Source organism: Oncorhynchus kisutch, linkage group LG17 (assembly GCF_002021735.2).
Source record: "Oncorhynchus kisutch isolate 150728-3 linkage group LG17, Okis_V2, whole genome shotgun sequence".
Classification (NCBI taxonomy): domain Eukaryota; kingdom Metazoa; phylum Chordata; class Actinopteri; order Salmoniformes; family Salmonidae; genus Oncorhynchus; species Oncorhynchus kisutch.
In genome coordinates, this window is record NC_034190.2 from 31,775,875 (window position 1) to 31,798,382 (window position 22,508).

Below are 22,508 nucleotides of genomic sequence, written 5' to 3' on the forward strand. Positions count from 1 at the left end.
TCTGTGCCAAACGTCACAAGCAATCGCCACACTGCAAATTCTGGATTTCAGCAGCAATAACATCAATAATCTAGGCTGTTCAGATTTAGCCAATCTCACCAGACTCACAGAACTCAATCTTAATAACAACAAACCTTGAGGGCAGTTTTTTTTCCAGGATTTGGGGGCCTTTATAGAGAGCCTGACCTTGGGTGATACTTTCAAGGAGGGTTTGCAGAAACTCAAGATGTTGGATTTGACAGGAAATAATATTAAATCAATCAGAAAAGAAGACTTTAAAGCATACAATCACATAGGGAGTTGATTTCATCTGACAATCAAATTGTCAATTTGGAACCTGTTGACTTTGAGAGACTAGCCAGCCTTACATACTGCATCTTCATCTGTCATCAAATAAACTTAATGAAGATCATATAACAGGCGCTGTGTTCACAGGACTAAGAAGCTTACTAACCCTTGATATGAATGCTATATTCTATGACACAAAAGAAACCAATCTCTCCAACATTCTCTAACCTGCTATCCTGGAAAACCTCAATGTTGACAATCAGGGTCCCAATGGGAAAATACCTCATTATATAGCCTCTAACTTTCTTGAAAGAGGTATTTTTCTTATCTCCCTGCACCCAGACACATTCATTCACACACCCCACTTGGTGCACATAATCTATAATGACCTCACAGCCCACCCTCCAGAGCTGTTTCACCCAATCCCAATGCTAAAACAGTTCTACCTGTCCAATTCCTGACTTCTGTCTTCAGATTTCCTCATATGAGGCAAACTCACTCAAGTAAGAGGCTTTTACAAGTAGCTCAGAACGAGGTTACAGAAATCCGTGAGACAGTGATATGTTCTCTTCCTGCCTTACATTTCTTTAATTTAGAGATAACTCTTTCACCTATGACTGTAGCAAACACAAGTCGTTTATGCTCACGATTTTGTTTTCAAATTTCCAGAGGATAAGAAAGGCACTAAACTGTTGGACCTTGACATCCACTCCTGTTTGGAAGACATATCAGGCTTCTTCTATTTCATCACCAACACCTCATTTGCCCTCCTTACCCTGCTGGGGTCCTTTATTTACCATATCCACAGCTGGTTTGGTTTCCCTGTAGATAAACAACTAAACTAAGCTAAACTAACATAACTCGTGAACTAAAACTAAACTAACTAAACTAATGGAATTCAACTAATTTAATAGAACTCAACTAGATTCAACTAATCTTCAATCACTTCTTGGTCGCTTTCTGTGTTCCTGTGTCCTTAGTTTGTGTTTAGATTAAACTGAATTAATTACTGTGCATTGTTTGTTTTTTTACTTTGAAACTTTGAAAAACGGGATAACTGTTATGGCTAAATGGTCCGTGTATGTAAAACATGAAAGTATATTTGCAAAAAAATGTGTTTAATACATTTGGTCTGGCTTGCTTGGATGAATGTTGTTGTTCGTTGTCATGGGTTGTTGCGCCCTCAGTGGTACAAATATATAACTAGTAGTTTGCCACAACATTCTTCTTGTCACTAAGCACATTTTCCTTGGAGTAGGCTAATGTAGGCAGCTATAGCGAATTTCAAGCATGTTTCCAACGTTTTGCTTAATGAACTGTAAAATGTATTATTTAGAAGGTAATTGGTCTGAATGCTATTGCTTTAACTTAGCATGATAATAATGAAGAACAATTATCCTGATTTATTTTCAATACACACATTTCAACAACAAAAAAGGAGATGCGCCTCTTTTATTATATACTTACAAAATGACACAAACGTCTTCATTTCAATGCTCAAGTTACGTTGCCACTCATTGGCCGGTTTTCTCTGCGTTCATTGGTAAGCCATTATGTCAATCAAAATAAGTAGATCAATCATTGGCTTAAAAGAGCCTTATGGGCCCTCCCTTCTGCTAGCTCTGTGAACGAATACTTCCGCTAGGCCACCATGCCCTCCGGAAGTTAGTTTGTTTTATTCGGACACTGTCGAAAGCACCGGAGTGAGACTGAAAGGTGGACTAACCAAGTCAAAAAAACACGGTGTCCGACGAAGACCGTGTAAAAAGAGTCTAAACAACTGTCTATTGTTAGAGCCGATCCATTGCTAAGAGAAAGCCATTTAGAATTTTCCCCGAACCCTAGTGTCTAACCCCTCAAGTCCTCTGGGGCCAGACGAAGCGAGGCGGGAGGTGATGGAGCCTTCACCGGCAAAGGGGAAACCACAGGGTCGCCTATTGGTGTCCACGACCCTGGACGCAAAAGATGAGCTGGAGGAGGTAGGGCTACTATAAAACATTCTCAAGAAGCTTTGCTACATCATACGAACATCTGTTCAACCATACAGCACGTTATAAAACATTCACTACAAAGACACGGAACCATTTTTTACAACATAGCCTGTATGTTGCTAGCTAGCTATCATTCAGCAAGTTTGGTTACTAATTCGAAATGGCATTTTATAGCCTGGCATGTGTATGTTTGCAGTACGTATTTTCGCTCTGTTGACGTGAGTTTAAATGATGGGGAATCCAGCAGAATTTAGGGTAGCATTTAGCATGCTATTTTGGTAAACATAGATGAGCCCGTGCACATGCGCAAAACTCATCATACACATAAAGTACCTTTTCTGACAACCCTTGTAGTGATCCTTCCCCTAAAAAAAATCAAGAGCCTAACCCCCACACGGTTAAGGCATTTTCATACAGTAGCTAGCTCAATTGACAGTGATCATCGTTCTGTTGTTGTTTGTGTGCAGCCTTTCTGTGTGATTTGTGTGTATGCTTTCTCTGACTTGTTGTGCCCATGTGTTTTAGTGTGCTGTGTTGTTCTTTGTGTGGCATCTTGTGTGTGTTTCTGTCTCTGTGTGTGTATGCCCACATTGTGAATTGTGAACAATTAGGCCTATCTATGCTTCTGGGTGTCTTTCTGGCATTGTGGTTAACATTCCTTTTTTGGTTGTGTTCATTAGCGGTTGGAGAGGTGTGTGGCGATCGTCACTTCGTTGACAAATGGCCTGTCGGAGCGTGAAGCCAACGATGCTATCACAGCTAATGTGAGTCCCTCGCCCTCTCACTAATAGTCCACCACCATGGGATGGGACTCTGCATACTAGAATATGCAGATGAGATGTAGCTACTTACATATTTTAGTTGAGCCTTAGGCTCTACATTAGATTAGTTGTATAGCACATGATTGAATTGAATCTAATAGAATGTGACTATGGTCAGAGTCATCAGCAATTGATATGTTCTCCTACACATTTCTGCAATGCCCTTTGTAAATGTTAGAACTCAAAGGATGTGACGCATATGCTACATAAGCATATTGAGATGTGTAAGATTATACAGTATGCTACTTGTAGGCTAGGTGAGAACTTCTCCTACAAGCCCAATTTTTGATGGCGAAATGGGCCAGGGACTAAAATGTAGTGACAACTCCAATAAAATAATGATTTGCATGGCACTCTTATGTTTTTCAATAAAGTTATTAGGAAACAGCTCTAAATGTATTGTGATTTGTGACATGTACTATTAAACCCAACACAACCTAATATCATTACAATGCAAAGCACTACACAGTTAGCTTAATTTCTCAATTAAAATTACATTTCATCAAAATAATTTCAGGAATGCCAATCTTACCTGTTTCTAACTACAAAAACAATTTCAAGACAATCTGAGATGGTGGTTGTCATGGCCTGCTGAAATGACAAGGAATGTAAGATGTTGAATTTAATAGGTTCAAGTTACATGAAGCCCTAATACGGCTGAAGCCTCCTTCGTCAACACCATGATAATGGAGGCTACAGCCCCATCAAATGACATTTTATTTGTCACATGCTTCATAAACAACAGGTGTAGACTAACAGTGAACTGCTTACTTTACGGGCCCTTCCCCACAATGCAGAGAGCGAGAGAAATAATAATAAATTACACATACCTTGGTCAGGGATAGGTTACATGGTATGATATATTGTCCTCATCTCCTCCCTTCTCTAGGTGTGTAAAGGTCCACAGCAGCACGAGGAGGTGTGTCTGGGACTCTTCGCTCTGCTGCTCACAGAACCCTCACAGGCACAGAGGGTAAGGCCTCATTACTACCATATACATGATCATTATCATACTTCATATCATTATCAAACACGTTACCATTTCATATGATCATTATGGTTGCCAAGTCAGACAGAGCTCATTTCGGGTAGATTCAACATGTTTACATCTTAGTCTAATTTCGTTATTGCCTTTTCAAAATACTCTGGAATAGTTTTCCTGTTCGCCGGAATTCGAAAGCCAATTCTGGGAGACTCCGGGTTAAACCAGGAGTGTCGGAAAGCTTTCATGATCATGTCTCCATTGATTGCATTCACTATACACACACCAATATTTATACACACCTCACATGGTTTGAATTAGCTTACATAGTGACTCTTGTGAGTGCACTAAAAATAGTGTGCTGTTATCAACACCCTAATACCTTGAATACTTTAGGCTACAGGATATGTGAATGGAATTATAGACTCCAAAGACTCTACCACCCAGTGTTGTAAAGTACTTAAGTAAAAATACTTTAAAGTACTACTTAAGTTGTTTTTTGGCGTATCTTTCTTTAAATTACTATTACTATTTATATTTTTGGCAACTTTTACTCTATACATTTTCCCTGACACCCAAAAGTACTCGTTACAATTCACAAACTTCTTAGAAATCTTAGCAATTCCATTTACTTTTGATACATAAGTACATTTAAAACCAAATACTTTTAGACTTTACTCAAGTAGTATTTTACTGGGTGACTTTCACTTTTTACTTGAGTAATTTTCTCGTTTCAAATATTTTTTATTGAACACACACAAGAGTGGTGTATAGGTATACAAGACAGGTATAAAATTCTTATCTAAACATAAAAGAGCAGACAGTAACAACAAGACCCAGAGTTCTAGGTACAAAACAAATAATACAAAACAAGACATACAGAACAAGGACATGTAGAAAGAAAGAGGGTAGATGTCACCCCCCCACTTCTTTCCCCCCTTTATCCCCTTGAGTAATTTTCTATTAAGTTATCTTTACTTTTACTCAAGTATGACGATTGAGTACTATTCCCACCACTGCTACATACCAATCTATACATCACATACACCTCAAACACTTCACAAATGTTCATGCTAAACTCTGAAGCCTCACTGTCCTTGTCAGTATTTATGGCTTTCATGCAACAAATATCACATACACAGTACAGACACTCATATTTATTACACCCTCACACAACACTATAAATACACACACTGCAGCCTCCTAAACCACTGTGTGTGATTACAAGTATCACACACATTTTATGCACATCTCACTTCCTATAAGAATGGGGCTGTTGGGTAAATCTATAGAAATGATTTATAGAATGGTGAAGTTCTGATCCAGAGTCTGCTGTAATGGTTAGCCCTCCACACTCCGGACCACATATCACCCTGACAACATGGCTACTAATCCCATCTCCTTCCTGTCTGTCTTCCTCTCCATCTCCCCTATACATTCTGACTTTCACTGTCCATATATATATATTTTTTATTATTATTGTTTATAGAAGTTCACCATTCTTAAAAAATATATATCTATTTTTTAAAGAATGGTGAACTTCTATAATATTCCTGTGGCGCCTCTAAATCCTTGTCACCTGAACATGTTTGACTGGGTGCCCAATTGAATCCACATTACAGTATTTATACATAGCCCCTATTGATGCACGAAGCTGTTCGTTATCACACTGTGTTGTATGTACACTGTACAGTATGTCCATATGCTGCAAAGCAAATGAGCCTTTCATCATATAACACACTTGTATTCTCCACTCTACCCTCCGCAGTGCTACAGAGACCTGACCCTGGTGAATAGGGACGGCATGAACGTGATCCTGATCAAGATCAACCAGATCCTCATGGAGAAGTTCCTCAAGCTGCAAGACGTGTGCCGCACACAGGTCAACAGTTTGTCTCCGTGTAGAAAAGGCAGAAACGGTTTCTGTGCTCTCAATTTTAATTAGCTTTATTGACACAAAATACACATGTAGATTTTGATGTTTTCTAATGAGTAAGTGATTGGCTAATGACCCCCCCCCCCCCCTCTCTCTCTCCTTTCAGTTGGTGTGGTTGGTGAGGGAGCTGGTGAAGAGTGGCGTAATCGGAGCGGACGGCATCCTCATGACCCTTATGAAGCAGATTGCAGGTTGGTCCATTCAACATGTGCACTGTTGGTTTCACTGCTTTGAGATGCAGAGCAATTCTTTCTGCCAATGCACAAAGTAGTGTCTTGTCTTGTTTCACCGTTGCTCAAAATGGCTTCCTCGCCTTTTTGTTTATTTTTTTATCTGTGTGTTGGTTTGCTTGATTGAGCAGCTATGTGGCTTTTCTTCTGTGTCCAGGAGGAGACATCACCAATAAGAACCTGTGGCTGGCGGAGAATGTGCTGGACATAGTGGTGGAGCAAAGGTGTGTTGGCAAGTGGAGTTCAACAGGAAACACTCTTTCACTACAGTATTGTCATGTAATAAAAGTCCAACTGGATCATAGGGCAAAAACATATCTCACACAATTATTTTTTTTAAATAATCTCATGCTTTGAAGTAGGCTCATAACATATGAGAAAGGGCTTACCAAGAAAAAGGCAGAAAATCAACAGAAATCAGTCTCTGCTTTTTGTTGTTGAGTGCTCCAACTCTTTTCTGCCTCAAGTTAGTCCTTTTGGAAGTTTTCCTTGGTCAGCCCTTTTTGTGATTGTTGCTATTGAGCACCCCTCTGTTCCTTTTTTTGCTCAACACACTCACACTTTGTGGAAGTTTGGACTCATCTGGTTTACCATACAACAAACCCACGAGAACTACAATCATCTCCATCTCTTTTCTTTTTTTTCTCAGAGAGTGGGTGCTGAAGAGTGGCATGCTGATAGCCATGTCAGTGTACACCTACCTGCGCCTCATCGTGGACCACGGCACCCCGGCACTGCTGGTCCTCAGACAGAAGGAGGTGGACTTCTGTATCGGCCTGCTTCGAGAGAAGGTGAGGGAGGGAGTGATGTAATGTGATCAGGGAGGTAAGGAGAAGAGCAATATAGTGAGTAAGGGATTGTGGGAGGAGTACATTTCAAGGTTGGAAGGAGGGAGAGGAAAGCGGGTGGAATATAGTTAAGCTAAATCCCCGAGGGGGGGCAGAATTGGAGTGAAGATGCATATGGATTCTTGATGGAAGGAGGACTGCTAAGAAAGAGGATTCATGTCATATTCTATATGCCCAAGAACACAGACTGTTATTATACTGTAGCTAGGTTTGACATGGAGGAATTTCCACACAGCAATGAAGTAATTGAATGAGTAATGACATTTTCCTCTCTCTCCTCTACCCTCGTCCCTGTCTAGTTTATGGAGTGTTTTATCATTGGGAGAGACCTGGTGCGTCTGCTGCAGATTGTGGCCCGGATCCCGGAGATGGAGCTGCTGTGGAAAGACCTGCTCCACAACCCCCAGGCCCTGAGCCCTCAGTTCACTGGTAAGGGTAAGAGAGTGTCGCTCAGCACGGGGGGGGTGGGCATGTGTCTGAGAGACTCGTGGCTCAGCTCTAAACCTCTCTTTCTCGCTCCTTCTCCGTCTGGGTTCTATAGGCTTGCTGCAGCTCCTGACCGCTCGCACATCCCGGAAGTTCCTGGCTTGTCGCCTCACACCAGACATGGAGACCAAACTGCTCTTCATGACCTCCAGGGTAAACACACACACACACTACAACACTTCTCAGAACAGTACAAACACATGTATAGTACATGCATATGCACATTCCTTTATGCCTATCCTGTCCCTCTCCCTGTAGGTGCGTTTTGGCCAGCAGAAGCGATACCAGGACTGGTTCCAGAGACAATACCTGTCCACGGCAGAGAGCCAGTCGCTGCGCTGCGACCTGATTCGCTACATCTGCGGCGTGGTGCACCCATCCAATGAGGTGTTGAGCTCCGACATCCTGCCCCGCTGGGCTATCATTGGCTGGCTGCTCACCACCTGCACAGTAAGGGGCGGGGCAAAGATGGCTAGCGCTTTATTTTGCACTTATGCCAATGATGATTTCCTGTCTGTTAATTAAGTAGACAATAAAGCTTTTTTAAATTTGAATTGACCTAGTATTTACATCTATTTAACTGGACGTTACCCATAAATAACATTGTTAAATAGTAATCACATTGTAATAAATACATTTTTATTACTTACATCTTCAGTCTAACGTGGCGGCCTCCAACGCCAAGCTGGCCCTGTTCTACGACTGGCTCTTCTTCAGCCCAGAGAAGGACAGCATCATGAACATAGGTAAGACGGGTTGAGGGCGCAAAACTCCACCTGTAACTCTTCATGTAAGGGGCCAATGTGCTCAACCAAATGTATAGAAGTAGGGCAACATGTTTTTGGGTGCTGGGTTAGTGGTATATTAGAATAACGGAAACAGAGTTTACAAGATGGACGCCTTTCTGCTATCACCTTGTCTCTGCCACAGTATGCACTGTTTTCTCTTCCCTTTCTGTTTTCATGGTTTACCCATCCATTCTCTCTTCCCCCTCCCTCTCTCAGAGCCGGCCATCTTGGTGATGCACCACTCCATGAAACCTCATCCAGCCATCACTGCCACTCTCCTGGACTTCATGTGTCGGGTGAGTGGATGCACACATTACACAATGGAGCGCATTCATATCACTTAGCTATGGTGAATTTGCATTATTATTTTTTTTTGCTATTCAAAGTGGAATAGACTTTGTTGACACGTGCTTCATGCTCCGTGTGTTAGCAAAGCATTAGAGAGTGAAGAGGTGTTTTTACATTTCCTGCAGTGTTCATCCGTTTGGTCTGACTTGGGAAACGAGTGGTAAATTTACAGCAGTGGGGAAGTTTAATGGCAACTTTATTTAGTGTTCGTCATGCCATGCTTTAGACACGTTAGTTGTGTGGTATTTTGGCCTTCTCTCAGATGTTTGACCCATCTCCTCTTTTGACCCCTTCCTGACTTCAGTTGATCCTACTCTGTTTTGCTCTCTTTTCTTCACCCGCTCCTCCTCTCTCTCCCTCGCAGATCATCCCTCACTTTTTCCCCCCTCTGGAAGGCCAGGTGCGTCAGGGAGTCTTCAACTCTCTCACCTTCATCATGGAGAAAAGAGTGCTGGCGTGAGTCTCTCTCTCTCACACATACATGCACACACCACCGCCATCATAGGATATATTTGACCATAGACCTTGTCACAGTTATGCATAAACAAATGTAATATTATATTTCAATTGAACCTATATTTTTGATCCAATGATTTTGGTATTGTCAGTGATTTAGTTATTTTATTCCATTTTGTGTCCGTGGATCTTCATCAGCCTTATTGTAACCACATATATGTCTGTCTTTTCCTCCCTCAGTCACCTAGCCCCACTCTTTGACAACCCCAAACTGGACCGGGAGCTGCGCTCCATGCTGAGGGAACGCTTTCCAGAGTTCTGCAGTTCCCCCTCACCCCCCACAGAGGGAAGGGATGAAGGTACAAATGAAAGTAATGAAACTTTTATTTATTAACATGAATGAATGAATAAATCAACACTGTTGGTGGTCCTAAAAGAGGAATTTCTTTACACAGCTCATTACAGTTACAGACATGCAAAATAAACATCCCTCATCTGCAACCATCCTCCCCCGGGCATGTACAATAACACTAATGAATATTGTCAGGTTGGGAATCATAAAGAAGCAACCTTTGAATCATGCTTTATGATATTGGTAGAGTTGAAATGGCCTCTTTCTAGCAACAGCTGGGAAACTAGACCTTGTCTTTTGAATAGCTTCTAGTCCCTAGAGCTCAGGCTGTTGTGCCAACTGAAAGTGGCTTTGGGTAAAAGTGTCTGCTGAATTAGAGCATGTTCCATCTTGAACAGGAACTGTAAAGTAGAGCATTTTCAATTCAATATGACTTTATTGAATTGTATTGGGGTGCAACTGACAGTTTAAAACGTGAATTGCCCCCATTAAATATCGCATGATTAAATAATTGATCCAAGTGTTAATGTTTAACTACTTTGAATAAGGTTAACCAGGAAAATTGTGTGGTGTGTGTGTGTGTTTTTGGAGGGATATATCTAGCTAAGCTGTTATTCGTGTTACCTTTATCTGAGAAACTTCTGTTTCCTTGCCTCTACCCTACAATGCCGTCTAATCACCCTTCGCTCATCAGTGAAAATGGAGGAGTCTGTTTCCTTGGAGATGGACAATCATGTGTTGCTGGACAAGGAGGGCGGTTGCTATGACAACACGGAGGCTGCCTTCAGCGACGATGAGGAGGAGATTAACAACAAGGGTGAGGGTAAGGAAGGACTCATTTTATTACTGCACTCAACCCATACAATAGATACTGTGTTATAACCACCAGCCTCTCAACACTTAAATTGGTACAATCTATTCCACTGCATTTTACACCAAATGACCTCTAACGTGATCTAGCCTGGTCCCAGATCTGTTTGTGCTGTCATGCCAACTCCTATGGATGACAATGACCATAGGAGTTGGATAGACAGGCCTGGTCCCAGATCTGTTTGGGCTATCACTAGCATAATCTGAACTCTGATTATCACCACATTAGATTAGTTTTGCTTTCACCCCCCCTTTCAACATAGATCAGCAGCTTAATACATTAACACTGCTTTTAGCTTCAATGAAACCAAATCAGAAACTTGCATGTGAAAGTAATTTAGAACCCCACAAACCAATTCAAAAGACTGGAAACATATTAGGGCCTCAATCTCACTCTGCTTCTTACTCATCCGCTTCAAGTCATTGGCTGACCTCTCATTTTGGTTATTACAGGAAATAAAAAGCGGGAGTTCCGATTCCACCCAATCAAAGAGGCCATTATTGAGGAGCCCGCTGACATCACTCCCTACGTGGACCAATTGGACGACATGATGAAGGAGAAGGTGTTGCAGTTACAGAAAGGAAGGTCAGTTGAGTGGATGTGACTTGACAATGCCCTCGCATCATAACATTATTTGTCTAACAAACAAGCACACTCCATTTAATTCAATTCAATTAGCGTGATTGGCGTAAGACATTACCAAAGCAAACATATAGGAATATATATATTTTTTAATTCATTGCCGCTTTTAACACTCAATCTTTCACATTCATTGATATTCTCAGTCAGATCCTCAGTCACACGTGCCCGATCCCAAATCAAGACCTCGGAGAGCTATTGGGTGCGAAGTCTTTTGTTCTACCCCGGCACTAATGCACTTGTTTCCAGCTATTCATGGTCCTCTTCAGTTTCAACCTTGATTATTTCAATCGGGTGGGTTACCATGGGGCTAGAACAAAGGCTTGCACGCCCAGTAGCTGTTCACGACCAGTGTTGGAGATCCCTGCTCTTCCCGTTCACACTGTTAGCTTATGTATCGAATGAGGAGGCGTTAACAATAATGCAGTTCGCTTCACGCCTCTGCCTAGCTCACTAGTAGGTTGGGTTGTTTCTGCCATTTTCCGTCCATTGATTTGAGTTGATTTGGAGAGCCGCTTTCATACTTCATCTCTCAGCCTCCCCCCAATCACTCCCATTGCTGTCGTTGCTGATTGCAACAACATTGGTGATTGCAGCCCTGGAAGTCTTTTATTAGAAATGGGCTCGTTAATAATGATTTCCTTTCCCATCTGTCCCCCCAACAGTGACACTGAGACACATTGTGAAGTCATGCAGGAGATCGTGGATCTGATCCTGGAGGTGAGTGAACTAAAAGAATAAGGTCGTCTGAATAACATGGGCTTAAATCCAGATATTTATTGGGGGTCATCATACACTGAGTGTACAAAACATGAAGGACACCTCTTAAATATTGAGTTGCACCCCTGCCCTTTTGCCTTCAGAACAGCCTCAATTCGTCAGGGCATGGACTCCGCAAGGTGTTGAAAGCGTTCCACAGGGATGTTGGCCCATGTTGACTCCAATGCTTCCAACAGTTGTCAAGTTGGCTGGATGTGGGACCATTCTTGATACACACAGGAAACTGTTGAGTGTGAAAAACGCAGAAGCGTTGCACCTACTACCATACCCTGTTCAAAGGCACTTAAATATTTTGTCTTGCCCATTCACCCTCTGAAGGGCACACATACACAATCAATTGTCTCGTCTCAAGGCTTAAACATCTATCTTTAACCTGTCTCCTCCCCTTAATCTACACGGATTGAAGTGGATTTAACAAGTGACATGAATAAGGGATCATAGCTTTCACCTGGTCAGTCTGTCATGGAAAGAGCAGGTGTTCTTAATGTTTTGTACACTCAGTGTATCTCTTGTGGGGGGAAATGAGAATTCTCTGTGTTTTATTGATGTTCCCGCTCTCTCTCTCTTGCTCGCCCTTTCTCTTGCTCGCCCTTTCTCTTGCTCGCCCTTTCTCTTGCTCGCCCTTTCTCTTGCTCGCCCTCTCTCTTGCTCGCCCTCTCTCTCTCGCTCTCTCTCAGGAGGACTTTGACTCAGAGCAGATGTCAACTCTGGCCTCCTGTCTGGCCGAGCTCTTCAAGGGCCACTTCAGAGGAGACGTGCTTCCCGACGAGATCACAGAAGAGTAAGTGTGTGTGCGGCCTCTGCAGTACATTTGTGTATACATGAGAGGATTTTTAAAAATGTATTTTTAAATATTAACTGTGTGTTCGTTTGTTCCCAGGTCGCTGGAGGAGTCTGTGTGTAAGCCTGTGTGCCTGGTGTTCAGGAACCTGTGTCAGATGCAGGAGGACAACAGTGGCTTCTCAGTGCTGCTGGAGATGCTGGCGGAGCTCTACCAGAAACAGCCCAAGATCGGCTACCACCTGCTTTACTACCTCAAGGCCAGGTGAGGGCACTGGGCCCAACACACTGCTTAGCATTAGCTTTAAAAATGAATGAGGACCCCTTGGCTTCAGGGAGGCTGAGGGAGTCGTGCGTTAGAGATTTTGTTGTCTGCCTGAAGTTACTGATTATCTAGCTCCTTTCCTATAACCGTGCACTTTTTTAGTTTCTCTAATGCTGCTGGTAATGCTCCTTCTACCGCGATAAAGCTGTCATTGGAGACATGAGTCTGTACACATTTTTGCCATCTAATGGCTCCGTAGGTTTAACATAATTTGATCTAGTGTTGTTGCACCATTGTTTGGTCGTAGCTGAAACCTAGTTCTAACATTGTTGTAACATCGTCTCCCACCACAGTAAAGCGGCGATGGGGAAGATGAGTCTGTATGAGTCTTTTGCCCAGGCCACAGCGCTAGGAGACCTGCACACCTGTCTGATGATGGATATGAAGGCCTGCCAGGAGGACGACATCAGGCTCCTCTGCTATCTCACACCATCCATCTACACTGAGGTACACGCAAACACCATCTTCAAAGATAGACTTATCCCAAATGTTGTTGTGTTACAGGCTGAATTTAAAATGGGTTCAATTGAGATTTTGAGTCACTGGTCTACTCACAATACCCCATAATGTCAAAGTGGAATTATGTTTTAGAAAATGTTTACAAATGAAAAGCTGAATTGGCTTGAATCAGTAAGTATTCAACCCTTTTGTTATGGTAAGTCTAAATAAGTTCAGGAGTAAAAATGTCACATGGACTCACTGTGTTCACTGTGTGCACAATTATCTGTAAGGTCCCTCATTTGAGCAGGGAATTTCAAACACAGATTCAACCACAAAGACCAGGGATGTTTTCCAATGGTTCGCAACAACATTGTAGCTACTCCACAATACTAACATAAATAAGAGTGAAAAGAAGACATTTTTAAAAATGTAGCAAAGATATTAACTTTTTGTCCTGAATACCAAACGGTATGTTTGAGGCAAATCCAGCACGACACATCACTGAGTACCACTCTTCATATTTTCAAGCATGGTGGTGGCTGCATCATGTTATGGGTATGCTTGTCATCGGCAAGGACTAGAGTTTTTTTTTTTAGGGTAAAAATAAACAGGTATAATCCTAGAGAAATTTGGTTCAGTCTGCTTTCAAGTAGACACTGGGAGACAAATTCACCTTTCAGCAAGAGAATTACCTAAAAGACCAAATATACACTGTAGTTGCTTACCAAGACGCCATTGCATGTTCCTGAGTGGACTAGTTACAGTCTTGAAAATGGCTGTCTAGCAAGAGACTTGAAAATGGCTGTCTAGCAATGATCACGAACCAACTTGACAGAGCTTAATTTTTTTAAATGATTATTATTTTTCACCTTTATTTAACCAGGTAGGCTAGTTGAGAACAAGTTCTCTTTTACAACTGCGATCTGGCCAAGATAAAGCAAAGCAGTGTGACACAGACAACAACACAGAGTTACACATGGAGTAAACAATAAACAAGTCAATGACACAGTAGAAAAAATAATGTCTATATACAGTGTGTGCAAAAGGCATGAGGAGGTAGGCAATTAATAGGCCATAGGAGCGAATAATTACAATTTAGAAGATTAACACTGGAGTGATAAATGAGCAGATGATGATGTGCAAGTAGAGATACTGGTGTGCAAAAGAGCAGAAAAGTAAATAAAATAAAAACAGGATGAGGTAGGTAGATTGGGTGGGTAAATATTGTAACATCCAGGTGTGCAAATCTCTTAGACACTTACCCATAAAGACTCACAGTTCTAATCACTGCCAAACATGTCTTGACTCAGGGGGTTGAATACTTATCTAATCAAGATATATCAGTGTTTTATTTTCCTTAAATTATGTTCCGTTAGAATTCTTCTTTGACAAAAAATGACCATTTAAATCCATTTTAATCCCACTTTAACACAACAAAATGTGGAAAAAGTCAAGGGGTGTGAATATTCCTCGGAAAGTATTCAGACCCCTTCCCTTTTCCACATTTTATTATGTTACAGCCTTATTATAAAATTTGTTAAATAGTGTTTTTCTTCTCTAGGATTATACCTGAAATTTTTGGAAATATATTAAAGATCAACTTCTTATTTACATAAGTATTCAGACCCTCTGCGATGAGACTCGAAATTGAGCTCAGGTGCATCCTGTTCCCATTGATGATCCTTGATGTTTCTACAACTTGATTGGTGTCCTCCTGTGGTCAATTCAATTGATTGGAAAAGCACACACCTGTCTATATAAGGTCCCAAAGTTTCCATGAGGTCGAAGGAATTGTCCGTAGAGCTCAGAGACAGGATTGTGTCGAGGCACAGATCTGGGAAAGGGTACTAACAAAGATTGAACTCTTTGGCCTGAATGCCAAGCGTCATGTCTGGAGGAAACCTGCCACCATCCCTACGAGGAAACCTGCCACCATCCCCCCTATGGTGGTGGCATCATCATGCTTTGGGGATGTTTTTCAGCTGCAGGAGCTGGGAGACTAGTCAGGATCAAGGGAAAGATCAACGGAGCAAAGTACAGAGAGATCCTTGATGGAAACCTGCTCCAGACCGCTCAGGAACTCAGACTGGGGCGAAGGTTCACCCTCCAACAGAACAACAACCCTAAGCACACAGCCAAGACAACATAGGAGTGGCTATTGGGATCAGTCTCTAAATGTCCTTGAGTGGCCCAGCCAGAGCCCGGACTTGAATCCGATATAACATATCTGGAGAGACCTGAAAATAGCTGTGCAGCAACACTCCCCATCCAACCCGATAGCGCTTCAGAGGATCTGCAAAGAAGAATGGGAGAACCTCCCCAAATACAGGTGTGCCAAGCTTGTAGCAACATAGAAGACTCGAGGCTGTAATCGCTGCTAAAGGTGCTTCAACAAAGTAATGAGTAAAGTGTCTGAAAACTTGTGTAAATGTGATCTATAGATATAGAAAAAATATATACATTTGCTAAAATTTATAAACCTTTTTTTGCTTTTTCATTATGGGGTATTGTGTGTAGATTTAAACCATTTTTTACCAAAAAAAATAATTTTAGAATAAGGCTGTAACTTAACAAAATGTGGAAAAGGTCAAGGGGTCTGAATACTTTCCAACTGTACTGTATATGTTGAGGTCAAGACCATCTCATTTACATAAAAAAAAACACACTCATTCACCCAACAGACTCTACCATACCACCGTTTATTTACCTTTATTTAACCAGGTAGGCAAGTTGAGAACAAGTTTGACTGACTCCCTCCTCTCTCTGTAGTTCCCAGATGAGACATTGCGCAGCGCAGAGCTACTCAACATGATTGTAGCTGTCATCGATTCAACACAGGTAATTCAACCACACTTCAACCACACAAAAATATGCAGTACTGCATAGTATTTTTCTCCTTCAACCCTCCCATCTTACTCCCTCCATCTCTCTTTGTTTTCTTTTTTTCAGCTGCAGGAGCTGATGTGTCATGTAATGATTGGCAATCTGGTGATGTTCCGCAAGGACTCTGTCCTCAATATCCTCAGTGAGTCACGTATAACGTCAGACACACACACTCATATACTGGCACACACACCCAGACTTAAAAACAGACTCGTAGTGCTTGTGTCTGCTGAATGTTGTCAGTCTCCGTATTGTATGAACTGTGTGCTTGTGTCTCACTGTATGAAATATTGTTTACAGTCCAGTCTCTGGATTGGGAGACGTTTGAGCAGTACAGCACCTGGCAGCTCTTCCTGGCCCACAGCATCCCACTGGAGACCATTATCCCCATCCTGCAGCACCTAAAGTACAAAGGTGAGATACACACAAAGGCGTAGACACTGCTCTCCACTATTCTTAGCTAAATCACTAAGACTGTTGACCCCCTTACACTCGTGGAAATTGACCTGTATAGATGGGGCCAAGTTTAAATGTTTCCAACAGAAGAACCTCACAAGTCATATGCATGACCATGGCAGCAATTGAAATAACTTTTTGGAGGTGGGGTAATTTGATGGTGAGGACACAACAGTTAACCTTACACAAGACTGAATCCAAATATTACAATGTTGATTTTATGTGCATTTTACACTTGCTGTACTTTTCACAATATTTGTCAATAACAACATCTGACAATACTCTGGATACGTTCAGTAACATAATAAAAATATTCATTGACATTTTGGAATAGATAAGAAAAAACGATGACAAAGGTTTGAGTGAGAGGTCTAACTGGTGTCGTCACGTGGTCACACATCGACGTACTCGGCTGTATGTACTACCTTCTGTAGCGCCTTATGGCCGGATGCCGAGCAGTTGCCATACCAGGCGGTGATGCAACCGGGGCTCCCGAGTGGCGCAGTGGTCTAAGGCACTGCATCTCAGAGCTTGAGGCGTCACTACAGACACCCTGGTACGAATCCAGGCTGTATAACAACCGGCCATGATTGGGAGTCCCATAGGACGGTGCACAATTGGCCCAGCGTCGTCCGGGTTTGATCTTAACTGACTTGCCTAGTAAATGAAGGTTCATTTTAAACCGGTCAGTTTGCTCTCGATGGTGAAGCTGTAGAACTTTTTGAGGATCTGGCGACCCATGCCAAATATTTTCTCCTGAAAGGTATTGTCGTGCCCTCTTCACGACTGTAGTCCACAATCATCTCCTTTGTCTTGCCCATGTTGAGGGAGAGGTTGTTGTCCTGGCACCACCTGGTCTTTGACCTCCTCTGCTGTTGTGTCGTCAGCAAACTTAATGATGTTGTTGGAGTTGTTCTTTGTCACCCAGTCGTGGGTGAACAGAGAGTACAGGAGGGGACTAAGCATGCACCCCTGAGGCGACCCACTGTTGAGGATGAGGGTGGCAGATGTGTTGTTGCCTACCCTTACCACCTGGGGGTGGCCCGTCAGGAAGTCCAGGATCCAGTTGCAGAGGAAGGTGTTAGCTTCGTGATGAGTTTCGTGGGCACTATGGTGTTGAACGCAGAGCTGTAGCCAATCAGATGGTCATTTTAGTGCGCATAGAATGTCATGAGTGAATTGAAGTGTGTGTGTTCTGCGGCAAATGTTCTCTACAATATGACAAACCGTCTCTTTCTGTTCAGGACAACCCAGGGTATAACGCATGTCATCCTGTGGTTCAAACATAGCGATCATAAATGTTGACACTGTAAATGACATGAGTTTTCAAATATGGATATGTGAAGTGCACATTTGGACTTACAGGGGCATTTCCCTCACTCAGACAACACGTGTAAAAGTAGCCCAATTATTGGGGTGGGCATCTTCTTGTTGCGCGCGGTGCTCAAGTTTGTACTGGCTGTCAGTCAAAACCCACAGTGCTGTGAAGCGGAGAACCTGAGTTCTGACATCATGTATAGCGTGTTAATATTATGTTAATAGCTGACAGTTAAGCTACTACCGGCTTATCTTTAGAATATTTGATCTGGGTATGCTATTGACCTTCACTAAAATGTGTTAATGGTTCTACACTATTCTTTCCTGATATTACCACTGGCATAATATGCTCATGTTGTATCTCTTCCTTTCCAGAACACCCAGAAGCACTCTCCTGTTTGCTGTTGCAACTACGCAGGGAAAAGTAAGCTATAGTTACGGGTACATATCTCTGCAAATGAATAAAAACAAGACGACAGTGGAACCAGTACTGATCCCTGTGGTGCTCCTTCCCACTTTAGGCCCAGTGGGGAGATGGTGAAGATGGTGCTCAGTCGGCCCTGCCACCCGGAGGACCAGTTCACCACCAGTATCCTGCGCCACTGGGCGGCCAAGCACGACGACGTCCTGGGGGAACACATCAAGGCCCTGCTCATCAAGAACAACAACCTGCCACGCAAACGCCAGAGGTGACTACGAGTCCACTGGTTTCCATTTTTAAAGAGATGGAGTTTTTACCCCAATCTTAATGGTTTTCTTCACCTTCAGTGTTTGGATATTGCTAATGTTGGCATCCAATTGTGTATTGGTTCGCTATACTTTCTAAAATAGCTCACACATACACCATATATACAAAGTATGTGGACACCCCTTCAAATGAGTGGATTCGGCTATTTCAGCCACACCCACTGTTGACAGGTGTATAAAATCGAGCACACAGCCATGCAATTTCCATAGACAAACATTGGCATTAGAATGGCCCGTACTGAAGAGCTCAGGGACTTTCAACGTGGCGGCAACACTCACTACCGAGTTCCAAACTGCCACTGGAAGCAACGTCAGCACAACAACTGTTTGTCAAGAGCTTCATGAAATGGGTTTCAATAGTTGAGCAGCCGCACACAAGCCTAAGATCACCATGCACAATGCCAAGCGTCGGCTGGAGTGGTGTAAAGCTCGTTGCAATTGGACTCTGGAGCAGTGGAAACGCATTTTCTGAAGTGATGAATCACGCTTCAGTCTGGCAGCCCGACGGACAAATCTGGGTTTGGTGGATGGCAGGAGAATGCTACCTGCCCCAATGCATAGTGCCAACTGTAAAGTTTGGTGGAGGAGGAGTAATGATCTGTTTCTCATGGTTCGGGCTAGGCCCCTTAGTTCCAATAAAGGGAAATCTTAATGCTACAGCATACAATGACATTCTAGGCTTCCTACTTTGTGGAAACAGTTTGGGGAAGGCCCTTTCCTGTTTCAGCATGACAATGCCCCCGTGCACATGTCTGTGGAAGAACTTGACTGGCCTGCACAGAGCCCTGACCTGAACCCCATCAAACACCTTTGGGGTGAATTGGAACGCTGACTGCCAGCCAGGCCTCATCACCCAACATCAGTGCCCGACCTCCCTAGTGTTCTTATGGCTGAATGGAAGCAAGTCCCGGTAACAATGTTCCAACATCAAGTGGAAAGCCTTCCCAGTAGAGTGGAGGCTGTTAAAGTAGCAAAGGGGGACCAACTCCATATTAATGCACATGATTTTGGAATGAGATGTTCAACGAGCAGATGTCCACATACTTTTGGTCATATAGTGTACTTCGATTCAACCTATAGCGCAGCACTTTCACTCCAGAAGATCTGGGTTCGACTTAGAATTTAATATTTTTCGACAGAACTGTTTCCAAAGATTTAAAGGAGACCTTTTCATACTCATGTTCCATGCATTGTTTACTTCACCGTTTATTTTCCCGAGGTAAGGAAAACAATTATCATTGGTGTAAAAGTCTTAATCTCTTTAACTGAAGACACACATGGGTTTAAATGCTTCAGAATGGTGTTCTAGTGTTTCTGTTCATTGATGTGAGCTTTTGGTGATTTTAGTGATTTTTTTGGGGTGATTTTAACTGCACTCATGGTCTTGATTATAAGTTGAATTGGTTGTTTAAATGCTGGGCTGGAACAAAAGCCTGCACACTGTGTTGATGACCGTTAGGTTAAAGCCTGGTCACAGTAGTGTTCCTGTTCACTGGAGTATAAGGAAGGAGTGTTTTATTGCCTGTGTGTTTCCCCCAGTCTGCGTAGCTCCAGCAGTAAACTGGCCCAGCTGACCCTGGAACAGATCCTGGAGCACATGGACAACCTGAGGCTGAACCTCAGCAACACCAAGAACAGCTGTGAGACACACACACACACTGTTTTACTATTCTAAAACACATCTCTCCTGCAATAGCAACAAACTAACACCGCCTTATACATTTACCTTAGTATCCCCCAAACACATGTCTAACCCAGTGATAAGTACCGTACCGTGAACTCTGACCCTTCTGTCTGTGTGTCCCCAGTCTTCACACAGACACCCATCCTGCAGGCACTGCAGCATGTCCAGGCCAGCTGTGACGAGGCCCACAAGATGAGGTGAGACCCCAGACTCTCTTCCTGTGCTCAGAGGATCATTTAAAGAGCCTATGAATAACACAGTTATTAGGAGTGTCCTATAGGGGTTTAAGAGTATGACAGGATTGTAAATGTGTCCCCTCTTTCTGTTTCTGCCACTCAGATTCAGCGACCTGTTTTCATTGGCAGAGGAGTATGAAGAGCCCTCCTCCAAGCCTCCCAAGTCACGACGCAAGGCCCCCGCTTCCTCTCCGCGGTCGCGTAAGGGAGCGGCCACCCCTGTTAGCAACGAGGAAGAAAGCGCATCCAGCAGTGCCTCGGTAGGTCCTCCTATAACCACTTCCTGTTTAGAGACTCTGTGTTAAGATGAGCCTCCCATAGTCCCATAACCTTTTACACTCCAGCACCAGGATTAGATTTAGGTTCTATTAATTGCTGATTAACGGAACCTAAACTGTTAATCAGGAACTATTTTGTGTCTCTCTCAGCTGTGTAATTATAGATATTTCGGGCTCCACTTGTTCCTCAAACCTCCTTTTTATTTCCACCCCTACTCCAGGAGGAAGAGGACTCTAAACCCAAAGCTCCCAAGAGGAAGAGGAAAGGCTCATCTGCGGTGGCCTCGGACAGCGACTGAGAGCCCCACAACCAACCCGCTCCCACCTGCCATAGTGACATCCCTGAAGACAGGACCATCAGCCAACCAGCTTCTCCAAACCACAGAGGAAACCCCGCCCCCAGAGACACTCAACAAGAGGGCACGGGACTCCTCCACGTGGACTCTAATGCTACTGGCCGGAGCCATGGAGACGCTCTTCCTCTCCTCTCACTGGTCATTGGCTGCTTTGTGTCAGTTGGTCTGGCTGGATTGGTCAGTTGGTCAGGGGGGGCATTCCAAAGTGCTCGAGAAGCGAGGGGAAATGCCAGTCGCCGTGGCACAGACTGACAGAAATACTGTTGCCAGACCATCTGTGTCCTTGAGGAAAGGATTACATGACTAGACTTAGGATGTTTAGGGGGAGAGAACGTGTTGCCCTATTGTCACTTAGTGGTCCGCCTATCACAATGCACTTGGAGACATCAGACCGACAAAGCATTTTATAAGCCATGGCCATGATAACCGACCAACCAGCAAGACCATCCAGTCCAGTCAATTTTAACAGAGGCACATGTGGAAGGTTACGTTTAGGCGATTCATCCCGTTCCTAGAAAGAAAAGTCACCTCTGTCACAATCCCACCCTCCCAGAAAGACAAAAAAGAAAAATCCTTCCTGCGTCTGGAAAAAACTTTAACTATTGGTTGATAAACATACCTGTCGCCTGTTCCTGTTCACTCTTCATTTCTGATTGGCCAGAAGCGAGAACATGGATACACACACACTCTCTCATTGGATCATTTTAACCACAGATGGTTGGACTGTATGCGAGGTCAGAAATAAAGACTGTATGAATGGAGGAGCCAGAAGTAGTCGCTGAACTTTTTAATGGAAATGTCTTTCTACTGAACTATTTTCATAAAAAAGGTCATAACTATGTTAAATGATTATGATATTAATAAAAAAAAGGGCTAAAAAATAACTGTGTTGTGGAGATATAGTCTTATGTCATGTGTTTGACTATCTTTTAAATAAGAAATTGAATGTTGCATGTTAAGTATGATTCAGGCTTGTGGTTGAGTTTTCACACTGCAGCACAGCTCACAACAGTCAATGCTGTAACACTACCCAGGACATTACTGGAGTACCCTTCTGCTTAGAGATGTCTCATAATGTAGGCTATTTAATTATCTGGCTAAGTTTAGGAGTAGCTATTTAAACCAATCCGGACCGTAGATGAGTTTCTCCCAAAAAATATCAAAAAAATAAGAAATACTACATATGTGT

General features: G+C 42.9%; 1 protein-coding gene across 5 annotated transcripts; it reads left to right on the forward strand.

The window, feature by feature from the left end:
* The first annotated feature begins 1,923 nt into the window (after positions 1-1,923).
* LOC109907463 (integrator complex subunit 3) lies at positions 1,924-22,203 on the forward strand. Of its 5 annotated transcripts, none has more exons than XM_020505425.2 (29): positions 1,924-2,267; positions 2,960-3,043; positions 3,990-4,073; positions 5,851-5,964; positions 6,125-6,209; positions 6,406-6,472; positions 6,898-7,039; positions 7,396-7,531; positions 7,638-7,735; positions 7,841-8,032; positions 8,241-8,328; positions 8,587-8,666; positions 9,083-9,174; positions 9,415-9,545; positions 10,221-10,349; positions 10,850-10,982; positions 11,702-11,756; positions 12,494-12,597; positions 12,697-12,861; positions 13,215-13,368; positions 16,132-16,200; positions 16,312-16,387; positions 16,546-16,659; positions 18,394-18,442; positions 18,540-18,707; positions 20,305-20,405; positions 20,574-20,646; positions 20,789-20,945; positions 21,185-22,203. In XM_020505425.2, the coding sequence occupies exons 1-29, from the start codon at positions 2,184-2,186 to the stop codon at positions 21,260-21,262; spliced, it is 3,102 nt and encodes a 1,033-aa protein (XP_020361014.1). In that variant the 5' UTR covers positions 1,924-2,183; the 3' UTR covers positions 21,263-22,203. The 5 variants fall into 5 exon arrangements, with proteins under 5 accessions (XP_020361014.1, XP_020361016.1, XP_020361017.1 ...); XM_020505427.2 differs by having other exon boundaries at positions 10,221-10,343; XM_020505428.2 differs by having other exon boundaries at positions 9,415-9,533.
* Positions 22,204-22,508: the final 305 nt, after the last annotated feature.